Source organism: Mustela erminea, chromosome 18, assembly GCF_009829155.1.
Source record: "Mustela erminea isolate mMusErm1 chromosome 18, mMusErm1.Pri, whole genome shotgun sequence".
NCBI classification, from domain to species: Eukaryota; Metazoa; Chordata; class Mammalia; order Carnivora; family Mustelidae; genus Mustela; species Mustela erminea.
This window is the reverse complement of record NC_045631.1, coordinates 13,602,380-13,620,536: the sequence shown is the minus strand read 5'-3', so window position 1 is coordinate 13,620,536 and position 18,157 is coordinate 13,602,380. Positions and strand designations below refer to the sequence as shown.

Below are 18,157 nucleotides of genomic sequence, written 5' to 3'. Positions count from 1 at the left end.
GTGACCCATGCCCCACCTGGGGACCCCCCAGCGTGCAGTCCCACCTGCCTGGCACCAACCTGCTCAGCGACTTCTCTGCTCATGGCAAGTGCCAGCTGCAGCTGTAGCTCCTCTTCTCCGCTGGTCTGCGGCCGGGCCTGCTCCAGCTCAGAGGACACCCTCGGGGAAGTGGCTGTGGGGGAAAAGCAAAGTCACCACATGCGCAGGACAGGCTGGAGCTAGCAGTCACCTGGTCAGACCACTCTGTCCCCACCTCACACCCACAAAGCCCGACAACATGGGCGCCGTAAAGGGAAGGTCTGCGAGTACATCCAGGTTAAAATCCAGTAACGCCAACACGTGGATTCTCAGGGATGTAAGCCACGTGGCCGGCGGCCATCAAGGCAAGAGGCCTTCCAGGGCAAGGGAGGATTAGAACCTCTGTCTTCACTGCAGAGCTGCCCTCCTTCAAAGAGAGAAACTACCTTTTTTTTTTTTTTTTTTTTTTTTTTCTTTTTTTACAAGATCAGAAGTATTGCTCTTGAACATCCAGATCAAAGAGTGCCATTCATACAAGCACAGGGCTAGACCAAGAGCTTCACTCAGGATTCCCACAACATTTAAGAATCTACTTTGGATCTCATGGTGGTAAAAACCAGGGAAAATGAAGCCCAATTGTTTCTGCAGCAACCCCGAAAATTTTTGTTTTCTATGTAAAACTGCATCAACTTGGGAAAAGCACTTTTTTTTTTGCTATTATCAATAGTTAGCTAGTATCAACTCAACAAGTTAGCTAGTATCAACACTTGCAAGCAGCTCCTGGAAAGACAGTTTTACTGAAGGGATGAGATGTGGACTCCTGGCTGATGCAGGATACCTCCAAGAAAGGCATCTTTACACGTTCACACTCATCACACCGGCCTGGGCCTCCCCAGACGGAAAACGTCAGGGCTCACACGGCCATCGGGATTTTGGTGCATCAGGGAGTGTAGGTATCTCCAGAAACCAGACACAAAACTTTGGGAGCACGGTGCCACCTCTGCCTTCACCACAGGAGAGGGTCCACGGCTTCTCTGAAATTCTCAAAGCCAGGTCCCACTGTCTCCGATGGTTCCCCACTGAGCGTCTACACACGCCATCCCCTCTGCTCACCCAGCCAACTCCTCTGTTCTCAGAGCTCAGCCCCGCCGCCCTGATCCTCCTGGACCATCCTCCTCACTGGTGCTGGGTCAGCAGCCCCTCCTCGACACAGCACTTCCCCTACCATGCCGTTTGGTAGATCATGCCAGAAGGTACGCTCCTTGAGGAGGCTCCACACCTGTCTTCTCACCATTACATCCATCCTCAAAGTTTGGCAGAGCTGCTGGCAAATACCCACTGGCCAGATGCACGGAAGCATGAAGAGATGGATGGACGGACAGATGGAGAATTCAATTTCGTGGCAGATGGGTACTTGCTTGAAAATGCTCTAAGTGTGTATCAGTTTTCTTCCTTCTCTCATTATGTCCCTTCCAGCAAACGCAACCATTACCACTCACCCACCCAAATGCTGCTCCCACCTAAAACTCCAATCCAAATTTGCTGCTTAGGACTGCCTCTTTGGGAGAAAGTAAATAAGGTCAGGAATGATTCCTGGAAGGCGAGGTTTCCAGTTGGCTAGGCTCTGGTTATCGGAAACAAAACAGGAAAAGAGGGCTAGGTATAATTAGGGTCATAGGAGGACCAGGCAGGGCTGTAAGGGGCAGGGGCCAGGGCAGGGCAGGAGACTGTGAAAGGCAATGCTTTCTTGCCCAAGTTTTGTGTCAAACACACAAAACATACAGCTGTTAAGAGTTCATCCAGAACAGTCCCATGTCATGAAGCACAGTGCACATTTGCTGTGATTTACTGTCAACTCAAAGAATCAGGAAAAAAACAAACAAACCAGCATACAATTGCCCCGCATCTACTCTAAGCTCCATGAACAAGACAAAGATGAAAGACAAGTTGAATCCCAGGCTAGTTATATCACATTGCTTTTTCCAAAGTACTTGTTTTAAAAATACAACTAGATGGTAAGAACATGTCAAGTCCACCTTAATAATCTGGCTCATTAATAACATACCAAGACAAAAGCCACCCCCCCCTTTTTTTTTGCTGTTGCTGGTTTTGTGCCCAAGCCTCACTGATGGGTCACAGTGCTTAGGTCTTGGGCTTTCCTGTACCTGGAGGCAAAGGTGTCCCCACCCAGACTGCTGGAGACCGAAGCCGCATGGCACCGGGGAACGGTTCTGGAGGCTTCTTCTCAGCTGACTGTGGCTCCCACACAGATCCCTGACCACCGGGCTGCCTGCTCCCAGCCTCCTTCCTGATGATCTTGGAAGCTCACGTCACAGAACTCTCTGTTTAGAACGAACACAGCACACTCGGCACCTTCATTCACTACCACACGGAAATGGGGAGTACATAAAGAAGACCTATATCCCATCCCATACCCCGAAAAAGGGCTCTGAAAAATGAGCCCCATCTTGGCTCGCCCTGGCAGGGGAAGCTGCCACTTGGCTGTACCGCCACAGGGCCCGATTCAGCGCTGCCAGGGATGAATGGGATGGGGCTCTCAACAGGGACCTTCTAGAGAAATGAGCCTCCCTTGTCCTCTGACATCTGCAAGGCCAGACTGGCTTCAAATGCAAATGGACGTGTTCCTGTCTGCCCTTAACGGATGCCTGTCGAATAATGCATAGCCAGCATTTGCGGAAATAGCTTACCACATCAATGTGGAAATTAAAGACAAAGGGTATTCCCCTAAATGCTGTGGTTTTTGTCAACGGATGTATGGCTCTCAGTTCCACAGATGGCAGAATTCACAGCCATCAGCCCCAAGAATCAGCTGAGCTGCACACAGCAACACCCGCGGAGACGCTCTTGCCTCCGTGACAGCAGCCTGGCCCCAGAAAGGGCCCCTTGTACCCGCATACATGACAGTAAACACAGATATGCCTGTGAGACGGGCCTGAAAGCTCCCTTGTGACCAACCTGAGCCTGTCCCAGCTCCGAGGGGTTGCAGGTCCACGGTGCACAGGGACTCCTGGAAAATGCAGGTGGCCCAGCAACGGTTTTCCCACCGGCCGCCTCCTGGAGGGAAGACTGGGAACTGCCAGCGTAGGCAAATCACTAGCAGAACCACACACAGGCCATCATCCTTCTCCAACCACTAAGATGTCTTTCTGTGTACGGATCCCACCTGGAGGAACTCATCAAAGTCCTCGCTTGCTGAGGCCGAGAATCAGAAACATTGGCCAGGCCTCAATTTGATGCTTTCTGGCCTGTTACCTGGGCTGAGAAAGCCCAGGGGAAGGGCTGAAGAGGAAGGAAAGCCTACAAAGGCCAACTTTTCCCTCCAAATACAGGCTAAGAGGAAGACCAAGAAATACCTCCCACCGCAGGGAGACGAGCCCGTCTGGTGTTCACGCCAGCCCCGGGCTGTAGGAGGGACCCTGGTTCCCAAACGCACCCCTCAAGCAAAGGCTGGAAGATTTTCTAACAAAGAGGCTTCAGTTGGGCAATCTTGGGCAACTGCGAAAGAAGAAATCGAAGTAGTCAAGGTAACAGGAAAATAGGAAATCACCACTTCTCAGGGCGTTTCGCTGTCTTCCTAGAAAGCACCACGCAGCGTCTGCAGTCACACTGATTAAAGGGGACAGGGGCGCCTGGGTGGCTCAGTCGTTAAGCGTCTGCCTTTGGCTCAGGTCGTGATCTCAGGGTCCTGAGTTCAAGCCCTGTATGGGGTTGCCTGCTCGGCAGGAGGCCTGCTTCTCCTTCTCCCATTCCCTCTGCTTGTGTTCCCTCTCTCACTGTGTTTCTCTTTGTCAAATAAATAAAATCTTTAAAAAAAAAAAAAATGGTAACAGACATCTCCAAACATGACCTGACCGGCAAGGGCTCTGAGTAAGTGACCAGCGGGACTTGGGATAAAGCACTCTGGCCACTTGAGCCCCATACAAGGTGAGTGGCCGATCCTGGGCGCACAAGGCAGAGCTGAAACCTCGGGAAGAATGGAAGGTCACCGGGCCTCGGGGGCCAGAGAAGACCCCATCTGGATCTTAACACTGCTGCCACCTTTTATAACCCTGGGCGTGTTTGCGGACAGGTATGCTAGAGTCCAAACCCTGTCCTTGCCACTTACTAGCAGGGAGGTCACATGCAAATAAATGTCCTGCCCTCTCTGGTTCCACACCCACATCTCTGAAATGCAGACAAACGGGGTCTGTGGGAGGGGCCTGGGATGCCCAACACACAGCTGGCTCTCCTCCGAAAATGGGCCTTGCCCCAGGTCACATCTCCCGGCTCCGACCCATGACTATCAGACTACCTAGGGACTGGAGCTGTCTGGCACTCCCACTCCCCATCTTACACAGCAGAAGCTGTAAATAGGTACCTCGTCATACCCTGGCCCTTCCCAGGCCTCCGTGAGAACGGGACTGGGGCCATGGTCCTTCAAGGGGGGAGACGGGGAGCGGACACTGAGCCCACAGCCAGCTTCCGCCCTCCAGTAACCGGTTCCCCGGCCGGCTGAGTTCCTTCCTCATCACTGAACTGCAGTGAAGTGCTTACTGGATCTTTCTCGATGTGGTGACACCTTCCTGTGGCTCTATGGGCCACTTCCTGAGTCACCAGTGAAACCTCGGCCACCCCCACCCAGCAGCCTGGCCCGAGCTGAGGCTTCAAAACCTGTTCCCATGGAAGACCCTCCAGGGTCTTCATCTTACCTCCTCACAGGGAGGAGTGGGAAAGACTGTCTTCAGTCAACTGAGGCAAATTATGAGGAAATAAGTTCAGACCACCCCAGGTCACATTAAAAGAGAAAAAATATAAACACATGGTTGGGAAAGTCAAAAAGGTACAAGATGAAAAGTGGATCCAGTATCATCAGTCAGATCACTTTCAGACCAAAGGGAGTGTGTGTGTGTGTGTGTGTGACAATTCACGACAGAGGGACAAACCACAGCCCCCCATGCTGTAGCCACCCTCTGCCCGTCACATGACATCACCCACATCCCAGGACAATTCGGGCAAAATCTCTGATCTGACTCCAAACCAGACCCTAGACTGATTCCGGGCTCACAGAACAACAGGGTGAGGACAGAGCCGAACACCATACCACGCAGTAGACAGACGGACAAACCCAGACCTAGGGATGCTCTATGGGACAACTGGCCCAGTCTCTTAGCATATTAAGGTCACGAGAAAAAGACCATCTGCTGCAGACAGACCAAAGGGACAGGATAGTCAGAGGAAACTTGTGGTCCTCAGGGGAACAGGGGCAGGTGGGAGGGGGGTCCCCAGTTTAGACAGATCAGCTGCAAGACATGCTGGAGACAACTGACGAGACCCGAGTATGGACTGGGCACTGGTTGAGACCTGAGTATGGACTGGGTACTGGTCAAGATTGGGGCTGTGGGATAAGGGCACCGCCGCTCACTCTTCGGGAGGAGACACATACTGAGTATTTACGGGTGGATCGTGATGATGCCCGTAACTTATTTTTAAACACGACAGCATAAAAGGAAGTGGGAGCCACACCTCTCATCCTGCCCCCATTCCTCTCCCCAGAGGAAACAGCTGTTGACATTTTCTTGTGATTCTACCCAGAAAGTCACTGAATGCCTACTCCGAGTGACTATGCGTGGGCGCGCGTTTCCGACACTTAGCCCCGGGAAAGCACGGTTATGCGTGCCGCGTCTCTTTGCTGCAGCCTGATCTGGGCTGAGCGTATTCCGAGTAAGCTACAGCCCAGCGTGGAGAGCAGGTCTGAAAGCCTGCGCTTGGATCGGGGCTCCGCCACTTCTCACCCCGCGACCTCCGCCTAGGCAGAGGATCCTCCGAGCCTCGGTTTTCTCATCTGCAAAATGGAGCCAGAGTACTTGCGTCCTAGACCCAGTGGGCTAACCTGTGGAAAGCATCAGACCAGTGCCTGTCACATGATAGTCCTACAGCTCTCCCTAGTATCTCGATGAACCCTCAGTCCTACCTACAGACCAGGGCTGGGGCTCCAAGTGAAGGGACCCACCCAAGGTCACTCAGCCAGGGAGAGACCAAGTCTGACCCTTACAGCCTCGTTTTTTAATGCCACTTTTTTCACAGAGGAGGTAACTAGAGCCCAGAGAGGCTAAATGACTTGTTCACAGAGAGATGAATTCAAAGCAAAGTCTTAGGGCCAAACCCTATGCTTGCCCAACATCCTAAAAGTACTGCGAGACTCTCAGTCATAACACTCAGTGGCCACCAGGCTCTGTGCTGCTCTAGGTCTGAGGGAAGTCCCTATTCTCCTGGAGTTTGTGCACCTGTAAGGACAGATGACACGGGAATAAAGAAAGCAGGGGGACGGAGTGCCCAGGGCAGAGGAGAGCTGGGCTCTCTGTGTTCAGAGGTCAGGGCAGGCCATTCGGAGCTACTGGAGCAGTGTGGGTTGGGGAAGGAGGCCGGGCACAGATAGGCGGGAGCTATACTCGGGATGGAGGGCAGAGGCCGTGAGGCTGATAAAGGCTAAGGGTGCCCAGAGGGCTATGATGGAAGAGCCAAGTGGTTCTCAGGGCCCGTGGAGGGGCTTTGGAGGACGTGGGTCTATGATGAGCAGTGATGCAATCTGACTGGTCCCAGGGAGAGACAGTGGGAGCATGGGGCGGGATAGTAGCTTTGCAGGTGAGCAGTGGCTGCATTCGGGATACATTTCACTGAGAGTCCATTATATTTGAAAATGCTCCTGACCATCCAGCCTGAGGCCACAGAGAGTATCTGTGACCCTGCCCAGCCTGGCGCACAGCTCACAACTGAAGCAGGCCTTCGGGGTGTGATGCCGCCACTGCAAGGGGCAGATGTAGGTGTTGTGGGCAGAGCTGGGTCCCTCGAATTGTCCCAGTGAAGTCCTGACCATCTGTACCTCAGAGCACGACCTTCTTTGGAAACACGGTCATTGCAGATGTGATTAGCTAAGATGAGGTCATCCTGAAGCAGGGCGGGCCCTATATCCAGTAAGGCTGGTGTCCTTACAAGAAGGGGAAGAGTCATAGGTGCCCGAGCATGCGCACACAGGCAAGGGGAGGCTGCCCGTGATGGAGGGCAGGGGCTGGAGTGCTGCCAGCTGCCAGCCCAAGGGACACCAAGGACTGTGGCCACCAACAGAAGCTAGGGAAAGGCAAGTTAAGAATTCTCCCCTCCAGGATTCAAAGGAAGTATGCTTGATCCTAATTAGACCTCTGGTCTCCAAACGGGTGTTGTTCTACGATGCCCAGTCATGGTCAGAGGCTTTTCCGGTGCAACCTCAGGGTCTTCCCACCACCTGCCTGCACACATAGACGTGGGCACCCTCGTCACGCAGGGCAAGGAAGCACTGCCCCCCAGCTCCAGGACTGACTTTCCTCCCCGAGGCTGCTCACCAGCCTGTCTTCTTCCCAGGCAACCCAGCTTGCCAGCCTCCACATTGGGCCTAGAAGCCTCCTTCCTGCCTCTGTACCCCTCCTGCTGTTCTTCAAACAGGAAAGGAGAAACTCCTCATCCCAACTGTCAGCTCCAATGCCGCCTTCTCAAACGCATCTTCCCTGGATCATGCCATTAGGACTACTGCTGGCTCCATCCCCACGGACTCTCACCCCGGCACTTAGAGCAGGTGGCCTTCTCTGACCCTCTGTAATCAGTATTATGCATTCTACACTGTGGACCTGCCTGCAGTCTGGCCACCTCCCAACCTGACCTGGCCCAAGGCTCTGCATACACAGGGGCCACATCGGCGTCCTAACAGACACAGAGCAGGAGTCCAAACACCTGTTGGCTTGTTTTCAGGCTGGGTTTCCAGGGAAAACTAGCAACGGCTACCACCTCCAAGGGCACATTTCATACACTCCTCTCCAGCACCGTGAGACAGTGGTGCTGTGAACCCCAGTTCAGAGGCGGAAGCTGAAACCCTGGTGGAAGGGGGCTGAGCCAGAACAATGGCCACGTTCCTCCCCAGGCCAGGCTGGAGACTGAGCTGGGGGAGGGTGGAGCAGAGACAAAAGGCAGTCCTTTTATTTGTCTGCGGGATTCAAAGCCCATCCTCTGTTCGAAATAAAAGAGCAAGTTTGTGCTGTTCTCTTTGGGTTCCTGATGAAATGCTCTCCATGACCTGATCACCAGCTTGCGAGGTGGGGCAGGGAGCAATCCCATCTCATTACTCTTCTCCCAGGAGTCCCTGTCATTCCTGTTGTGGTGAAAGTCACTCTCTGGGTAGAGCCCTGCAGGCACCCACCGATCTCCAGGCAGAGGCTTGGGAGAAAGTGGGGGGGGGGGGGGGGAGGAGCAGTGCTTGGAAGTCGGCTTGGTCCCAGTGGAGTTGAGTGAACACCGGCACCCAAACTTGTAAGCAGGCCCAGGGTGAAGCATAAATGTTGACCAAGATGGAATTTCTCTCTTTAATTATTTTATTGTTATTATTTTTATTTTTAAAAGATTTTATTTATCTGACAGACAGATCACAAGTAGGCAGAGAGGCAGGCAGAGAGAGAGGGGGAAGCAGGCTCCCCGCTGAGCAGAGAGCCTGATGCGGGGCTCAATCCCAGGACCCTGAGATCATGACCTGAGCCAAAGGCAGAGACTCAAACCCACTAAGTCACCCAGGCGCCCCAGAATTTCTCTCTTAAAATGAGTACTCTGACAGTGACTTCCATCTATGAAATCGATGATGATCTGTGGGTCCTGGGTGGTGTAGCTGGAAAAGCACTGACTCTTGATTTCAGCTCAGGTCATGATCTTGGGGTCGTGAGAGTTGAACCCCATGACCAGGGAGTCTGCTTGAGATTTTCTCCCTCTGCCCCTCCCCCCACCTTGTGTGTGCGCACTGTCTCTAAAATAAATAAATATATCTTTAAAAAAATTAATTTGTGGGGCGCCTGGGTGGCTCAGTGAGTTAAAGCCTCTGTCTTCGGCTCAGGTCATGATCCCAGGGTCCAGGGATCGAGCCCCACATCGGGCTTTCTGCTCAGCAGGGAGCTTGCTTCTTCCCCTCTCTGCCAGCCTCTCTGCCTACTTGTGATCTCTGTCTGTCAAATAAATAAATAAAATTTAAAAAAAAATTAATTTGTGACTATTTTAAAAAAGAACAAATCACAGTACCCATATTAAGTTCTGCAGCCGTCAACGGAGGACAGTCACCCCTGCTGGGGGGCGCTGCACAAGGGCACGATCCGTTCGGAAAGCATTTATAATGCTTCGGGAGACAGAAGGACACTCTCACACTTTCCCATTCATCTCACTGCCGGCGACTCTACACTGAAGACCACACTGAATCTAAAGACTCCTTTATTTTTAGGTATTTATTTCTTTTTTAAGATTTTATTTATTTGACAGAGGAAGAAACAGCTACAGAGGGAACACAAGCCGCAGGAGAGGGTGAGGGAGAAACAGGCTTCCCGCTGAGCCGGGAGCCCCACCGCAGGACTTGATCCCAGGATGCTGGGATCATGACCTGAGTTGAAGGCAGCCGCTTAAGGACTGAGCCACCCAGGGCGCCCCTAAGGACTCCTTTTAAAAGCATGCTTTCTGCCCAAAGTTTGCTGCAGCATTATTTACACTGGTGAGAACCTGAAAACAGCAATTCTGGTGACAACGATGATAGTAAATGATCCATTTATGGTGCATTTCCTTTGTGCAAGGGAGTATGTGCACAGCATTATGTCAGCACAGGTAACTTACACAATAATCCAGGAGAGGCTACCCTTACCCCTAGGTTACCAATTAAAAGACTTAAACTTGCAGCAGTTAAGTAATCTACCCCAGGCTTAACCTGTCAAACTAAGGCTAACTTATGCAGCGACATGGAAAATGCACACAGGAAGTTGGGTGAAAAGATCAGACTGCCAACTGTATTATTTCTCATGGGATCTGTAAAGAGTCAGCTGAAGGGCGATCTCTGTCACACTGGGATCCCTGCGGCCTGCGGTGACTGCCCACTTCTCTGCCAGCTCGCCCCATCCCGCTAGGCACAGTGTGCGAACAGACACATGGACAGAAGCTCTTAGCCCCCTGCCAGCCCCCTCCCAGACACCACAACTGGTATACCCTAGATGTGTCTGTCTCTCCGACACGGGAAGCCCACGGCCTCAGTGGCTGACTGTGACTTAAGACCCTTGGTACTCAGCACTGCCCCTGGCCCACACAGACTTACAAAATAAGCAAGAGAAAAAGCCCAATATTTTGGGGACGCCTTGGTGGTTCAGTCGGTTAAGCAGCTCCCTTTGACTCAGGTCATGATCTCCGGGTCCTGGGATCCAGCCCTGAGTCAGGCTCCCTGCTCAGCGGGGAGCCTGCTTCTCTCTCTCTCTGCCACTCCCCACTGCTTGTGTGCACTCTCTCTCCCACTGATAAATAAAATCTTAAAAAAAAAAAAGAAAAACTTAAAATTTTGAATAATGTGCCTTGCAAACGCCATGTGGTTATAAATGGCACCGTATCTTGTCCTATTGTCTGCATAGTACAAACATGAGATTTGTTCTGTTTTCACGGACCACTGTTCAGACGTGTGACCCGGATCTGTCAGGACAGCTGCCCTTTGGGGATATGGGTCCTGATCTGGCCTTCAGTTCCTTTCTACATCACGAACCTGTGTGCTCTGCCACAGAAAGATGACCACGACGAAACCACATACCCAGGGGCTCGAAACCCCCCGTGCTCATGGTCCAGGTAGTGGTTCCCTGGCACCGAAAACAGCCGACCTGTTTGGTGCGAGCTAGAGGACTGAAGGCCCATCCAGCATCAGGCCAGGATGAGTTAGGAAGCCCCACCCAGTGGAATGCCGAGTGCAGCTGTTAAAATGTTTACAGGGTGGTGGAGGAAGGGAGACAATGCTCCCGTTACAGGATTATGAGACAAAAAAGCAGGGACTCGAAGTTGCATTAGCAAGGGTACAATCCTGGAAAAGAAAACGATCGGGACAAAGTCCGTAAGGAAATACGCCAACACGTGAACAGCAGCTGTCTTTGAGGAATAAGATTATAGGCTATTTCTCTTCTTTTTGAACTTTCTACATGGTACTTTTATAATGAAAAAACCATCAGTTTCTTAGGTCACATCCACACTGGGTTACCAGTTAGTACTGGAGAAGTAGACCACCGAGTGAGCTGGTGTCAAGGGTGCTAGACTAAGCTAGTCCAGTAGGAGACTAGCAGTCAGCAAGACGACACTGATTCAATAGACAACATCAATTTCAAGCTGCTCCAAGTCCAAATAACCCCTGTTGACGGCAACTTTCTGAAAGGGCCCTGCACTGGGCATCAGTTGGAGAGAGGGGAGGAACAGAAGGCTTCAGCTCCACAAAAGCTGACACAGAACAGACCACTGGAGGAGCGGTGCCCGGCCCCAGGCGCCCACTGTGATCACCAGAAACTTCTGCCCACTGTGAAGCCTGGGCCCATCCCTGAGGTTCTGCCGTCACTGGTCAGACGTATAGCCCAGGCTCTGGGACATTTAAAAAACTCAGGGCAGCCAGCTTGAGGGCAGGTGCCTGAGGGAAAAGAGAAAAGGCAGCTGGCAGAAAAGAGGAACAGCATTTTATTACTGAACAAAAACTAGTGTCTATGAATTATACTGCTGCTAAACTCAACCTTATTGCACAAAGACGTAAAGTATTTCTTTATTCTTGGAAAAGCCCATAAAATGTATTTCCAAGAGACTAAGGCTCATGCTTGGGCAGATATCAAGAGAGAGGAGCACAACACACAGAAATACCACCAAAAAAAAGAAAAGAAAAGAAGAGTAAAGTTAAGGTTATTTAGCATCTGTTCAGGGGTGCCTACATGGCTCAGCTGGCCAAGCCTCTGCCTTCCATTCAGGTCATGATCTCAGGGTCCTGGGATCAAGTCCCAGTTGGGCTCCCTGTTCAGTGGGGAGCCTGCTTCTCCTTCTCCCTCTGTCCCTCCACCTGCTTCTGTGCGTTCTCTCTCTCTCAAATAAATAAATAAATTCTTATTTAGCCCCTGCTCATTCATTCAGTGTTTACTGAACACCTTTCCTGGGTCGGGCAGCGTGCACTGAGCACACACAAGGCGCCCTTCTCTTGGAGTGTTCTTGTGCAGGGACACAGAAAATTGAGTGATAATTTCAGATAGTAAAAAGTACTGTGAAGACAAAATAAAAGAGAGTGACACGCTCTACAGCGATTGTAAGTCCATTACACAGTCTACTTTCCCATACCAAGAGAAATCTATCTTCAGACAGTCCTCCTTATTTCTGCTTATATTATTTTTTAAATGCCCCCTTGAGGCTGACTATTCTTAACCAGCCACTGGGCAGCCATGACTCAGACACTGTCACAGAGGTGTGACTGTTAGCGACCCTGACTTAAACCTCCTTTTTCCTGTTTCATTCTCCACTTACTGAGAGCTAATAACTCTGTTTACCTCTACTACAAAGGTGGCTTTGAAGAAAAACGGGCAGATACAAATATAGTATTCATAATTCAACTTTCTATGGCACAAGTCAGCACTGATCCTTCGCTAATTGTCCCCCCAGGTCAGCAATCTGGACAGCTGTGTCTCAGTCTCACGCTGACAATCACAGGAGCTCCTTAAAACCTGGGCCCCACTACCCAACAGTTTAAAGAGGTTTCCCTGCTTTCAAAAACCATGTAAGGGGGTGCGGGTGCCTGGGTGGCTCGGTGAGTTAAACCTCTGCCTTTGGCTCAGATCATGATCTCAGGGTCCTGGGATCAAGCCCCACATAGGACTCCCTGCTCAGCAGGGAGCCTGCCTCCCCCTGCCCCTGCCTGTCTCTCTGCTCACTTGTGATCTCTGTCAAATGAATAAATAAAATCTTTTTTTAAAAATGTAAGAAAAAAATTACAGGAGATGGGCCAAACCACCTTAAAATTGCACTAGGTATACACTGTATATTCATCTCTTTTGTAGAACAATTTATTTATTTATTTATTTATTTTTAATTTATTTATCAGAGAGAGAGGGGGAGAGAGCGAGTACAGGCAGACAGAATGGCAGGCAGAGGCAGAGGCAGAAGCAGGCTCCCTGCTGAGCAAGGAGCCCGATGTGGGACTCGATCCCAGGACGCAGGGATCATGACCTGAGCCGAAGGCAGCTGCTTAACCAACCGAGCCACCCAGGCGTCCCTGTAGAACAATTTAAACATTACTTTTTTGTTGGGAAGTAGGAATACCAGAGTTCTGCGAACCTTGGGTTCAAATTCCAGCTTTACCATTATGACGGAGTGGACGTGGGTTAATCAACAAGGTGCCCCACCCACCTCCTCGGGCAAGTGCAGCAGCAGAAGGACCAGTCACAGGGGAAAGCAGAGAAGGGTTGATGGCTAGGCCTTCTGACTGTCTCCCGCAGCTGCTGACTCACGGGGCACATTCAGACCCCAGGAAGGACCAGCCCTCGTGGCAAGAATAAGCATCGCTGGTGTCAACCCTCAGACAGGGTGTCAGTGACACGGCCGCCACCCCCACAGGACTAGGACTACGGGCATTACTCAGCAGCTTCCTCTGTGATTCTATCTGCACTCTGAAGAGATTAGCTCCAGAGTAAGCTTAGTGCTGCTAGCCTGGCACCCGCCTTTGCCCTGGGGCGGGCTGCCTGCCTAAGATGCAGGGGTCCCCGACTTAGAGAACATGTTTACCCCAGCAAAAGGGAAGTCAACCGGATCCCATCTCCCACCAGATTCCTAGTCTGTCCCACCTGAAGAACTATCTGAGGTGAAAGGCCGCTGAGGGCTGGGAACATTTCCACCCAGTGGCTGTCCCTCGCCTTTCCCCGAAACTACTGGGCGATTATCTGGCTGTCAGCCAGCAACCACCTCTCAGCCCTGGGCGTGTCCCCCACCTGGTTCCTGAGCATTGTCACCCAGCCCAGCACCTGGAAGCTTCGCTCCCCTCCTCCTCCCCCTACACTCTCTCAGGAGGCCTCAGCTGACCCAGGCCCCTTCCAAGTCCACACCCCAGGAGGGACAGGCTGGCTGGGTTTGATTTTTTTTTAAACAATAACATATTGTTATTATATAGTCCCACATCCTCAAGTTTTCAAAAACAGACCTACGGAGGCCTCCCTTTCTCGGCTGCCTAGTCTGTATTAAAATGCCTTAAAATGTATTAAGTTAAATTGTATTATTAAAATGTAGGGGCGCCTGGGTGGCTCAGCGGGTTAAGCCTCTGCCTTCGGCTCAGGTCATGATCTCAGGGTCCTGGGATCGAGCCCCGCATCGGGCTCTCTGCTCAGCAGGGAGCCTGCTTCCTCCTCTCTCTCTGCCTGCCTCTCTGCCTACTTGTGATCTCTGTCAAATAAATAAATAAAATATTTTTTAAAAAATAAAATAAATTAAAATGTATTAAAAGTACTAAAATTAAATGTAGTAAAAATTAAAATGCATTAAAATGTAAAAATCTGTATTAAAATGCATGTACAGGTGTTTACCTGCTCCAGCTGCCCTCGCAAAAGTCTGGCTGCCAGGGCTGGGGGCCGCAGCGACTCTGGTTTTCCCCTGAAGTCCCCTGCTGTGGAGAACCAGCATCCCCGGAGAGTTCCAGAGGCCTAACGCCTCTGGGCTCTTCCCCCCACACACATGAAACGGCTGCTTTCAGACTCTCCCTAATGGGCTTACGAATGGCTGAGCGTGTGGAGGGAGGGAGAAAGCCGTGATGTCCCCCCACTCCGAGAGACCAGGAGCTCTCCTGGACTCAGGCCAGGCTGTCAGAGTGGGCTCAGGCCCGGCGTGGCGGCCCCGCTGTGGGGACTCAGTCCAGTCCAAGGGCTCCTCTCGAGGGCTGCTCTTGGGCCCCGCTCTTCCCCTGTACCGGGAGCACCTGGCCTCCTGCGCTGATCTGGATCTGGATCCTAGACTCTTGCCCAGCAGCTCAAGAGCACTTGTTCTCTTCCGTGCTACTGGCTGAGAAGTTCAAAGCCAGATTTGGATCCCTCTCCAGCCCTCTACGTGACTCTGGCCTTCTCTTACTTTCTCACCTTTCCTTTCGGCCCAATTCCTTGGATCTATTTAAGCCTCTGGCACTGTGTGCATTTTGGAGGGCAACTCCAACCCTTTCTAGAGAGAAGCAAGACAAATACACGAAAGGCTCGTTATCTCTAGTAATCACTCAGGGAGTCACCATCCACGCACGGCATGTGAGGGGGTGCCGGCCTGTGTGAGGGATGCCCAGCCTGAAAGACGGGCTGACCTGAAGGAGGCACGGAGCAGTGCTGAGCCACCCCACAGGAAGCTGCTGCATCAGCCAAAGGCGTCACCCAGACAGCAGACCCATCAAGACAGCCTGAGACGTGGCCGCAGGTGGCATCGGGGACCTGGGACAAAGCACATGACCGCCCACTCTGGCTCTGGGTTCTCAGGTGGGTTCCAATTCATGTAGGGAATCAGAGGTCAAAGAGCATTTCTATTCTGTCTTCCTTGTTGCTTTCTCCTTTCTCTAAGAATGGGAACGCTGGCAGCTGGTCTCCGGCCCAGGAATCCAGAGTGCCCAGCACCACAGGACACGATCCTGCTGCAGCAAGGCATGTGTGGCTCTGGCTCTGGGGGCTGCCGGGATGGGCACTCCTTCCTTCCCAGGCCAGCCTCCATCCACAGAGGCCGACCCAGGAGAGAGAGCAGGCGAGCGGGAGGCCCGTCCTGACTCTGGACTGTGCGCATCAAGAGAAAAGCGGCAATCTTATATTCAAGTCTCCACCTGGACTCAGGGGATCATTCTCCTAACTGGCCCCCTCTCCCCAGGCCACCGCCCCAAGAACTTCCGCAATTTCTCCACAGTCTGCTGAATGTCATAACCAGCTCTGGAGAACATAGGAGGGGGGAAAGAGCCAGAGTGGGCCGTGGGGGGTGGCGTGGGTAACAGGCAGGTGTCTCCCAGCCTGCTCGACCCAAGCCAGCTGCCCTGTCTGTATGGTCTCTGGCAAACCCTGACCGCTCAACCCAAAAGGCCTTCCCCCTGGGCCCCACAGCCTCCCCTTCACACAGCAGTCCTGAGCACCAGCTACCTATCAAAATCACATAGGCGGGGCACCCAGGTGGCTCAGTGGGTTAAGCCTCTGCCTTCAGCTCAGGTCGTGGTCTCGGGGTCTCAGAGCCCCGCATCCGGGTCTCTGCTCAGTGGGGAGGCTGCTTCCCAACCCCCTGCCTGCCTCTCTGCCTACTTGTGATCTCTCTCCCTCTCTCTGTGTCAAATAAATAAATAAATAAATAAATAAATCTATCTTTAAAAAAAAAAAAAAAAAAACCATCACACAGGCGGCCATCATAGGCAAGCCCCAGACCCAGCGCTGGGTGGAGAGGGCAGCTGGGGCTCCAGGGAATATAGGAACAGGAAGGAAACATGAACGCCAGGTGAGACCAAAGAGCTGAAGGCCTCTCCAGCCCCGAATTCTCCCGCAGGCCCTAGACTTCTCAGACCTTCTCCACACCTCCACATGCATGTCCAATAGCACTCTGACATGTCCAGAACATCACCCCAATGCCATTCAACCTGCTCCACTCACAGCCACCATCTCCCACCGGCTCAGCTAGCAGTGCTCTACTGCTCCCTCCCCTATCCTGTCCTCCAGCAAGCCTGTTGGCTCCTCTTTAAGAGGTCCACAGCCACCCCCCCCATCACCCACCTGAGTCAGGTGAGTGGTTTCCCCACCCAACACACAGCTGGAGGAGAAAACACAGTGAGAGAAAGTAGTCAAAAAGCTTTAGAGCAATCTAACATTGCTACAACATCCAATCACTGATATAAAGTATCAGGCTAAGCCTATCAGGAATTGGAAGAGCTGCTCCGTACCAGAGGCAGTCTGAGAAGCTGCCCTCCACCTCCCCCCCACCACCCTCTGTCATACCCCTGCCCTGACCTCACCGGCCACTCTGCCTTACTCAGCTCCCCGCACCCGGGGCCGCCTTCCCGCTCTGCAAACACCCCTGAACACACTCCACCCCAAGCCCTTTGCACTGCCTAGAATGCTCTTCCAAACCTTCACACTGCACACTTCTCATCCCCCTTCAGCCTTTGCTCCAATATCACTTTCTCAACGGGGCTTATTCTGACACTGTCCTTAACACTGCAGACCACCTTCCCTCCTCCCCAGGCTCGACTGGGTCGTTTGTTTTTTGTGGGCTGCTTCCCAGAGCACTCATCCTAGAACGTGCTGGATCACGCCTTAGGTTTATTGTGTCTCTTCCCATGAGGAGGGGCTCTGTGCTTTGTGCTTAGGCACACAATAGGAACTCAATACACACTTGTTGAGTGAACGCGGGAACTTGGGAGCCAGAGTGCAGCCAGGGCAGGCCGCAGAGAGTGAGCCTGAAAGCAGCCCTCCCGGCAGACCTCAGCACATCTAAGCCGTCAGATGCCAGCCAAGGACCATGAGGGGTGTTGTCTGCCATGTCAAAGACTGCACTGGATCCTGGGAGAGCCTGGAATCTAGAGGAGCTCTCCAGGTGGACACGGATGGGGGAGGCTAAAAGCAAAGAAACCAATCAAGGAAAGTGGACACTGAATTGAGGTCATGGGACTAGAGATGAAGGGACAGAATTTGAGAGGTTTCCAAGGTCAGATCTACAGATGTCTGTGGGAGGTAAGTGGGAGGGAGGAGGCACGGGGAGATCAGATGGATAGGATACATGAAAGGAAGGTCCCCTCAAATATTATGATTTCTGTGGGTCAGAGCGGCAGTCGAGGCAAGAGGAGGCTCCCTGCAGCGCCTGCTCTCCCACGAAGGGCCTTTCTCAGCTATCTGCTATCTGCCCTCTCCCTCACGCCGAGTCTGCACCAGTACCCCACCTGGCCTCCCCTGCAGGGTCTGGGGTTCCAAGGGTGCCCCCCAATTCATCTCCCCTACACTGCAGCCTGCATTTCAGGAGACCACTTCTCGAAAGGCCAGCATCCACCTGACTCCCCCACTGCTGCCTTCCAAGCAGGTATGTCCAAAGGAAATGGCCTCTGTGTACAATCGGCACTTACCTTCCACTGAACGCCTGGTTAGGGGCTAAGGAAGAACAGAAAGCTGTCCCTGGCCAGGGTCCTGCCTCCCGCAATAGCCTTGGTGACCAGCAGCGTGTGAGATAGGGAGAGGGACCCACGCATTAACCAGGTAAAGGATGAAACGGTGCCACCGTGTAACACTCCACCCGAAACTCTTCTGGGACATGAGAAATTGTCAAACAAGACCTACTCGTTTTG

At 52.3% G+C, this 18,157-nt stretch overlaps 1 protein-coding gene across 6 annotated transcripts in view; it reads right to left on the bottom strand.

The window, feature by feature from the left end:
- Positions 1–18,157, bottom strand: part of EPN2 (epsin 2) — an 82,801-nt gene that overhangs the window by 24,365 nt on the left and 40,279 nt on the right. For all 6 annotated transcript variants that reach the window (XM_032319654.1, XM_032319658.1, XM_032319659.1 and 3 more), the window contains one exon: positions 60–172. In XM_032319654.1, the coding sequence (XP_032175545.1) occupies positions 60–172 (113 nt within the window). The remainder of the gene's footprint in view (positions 1–59; positions 173–18,157) is intronic.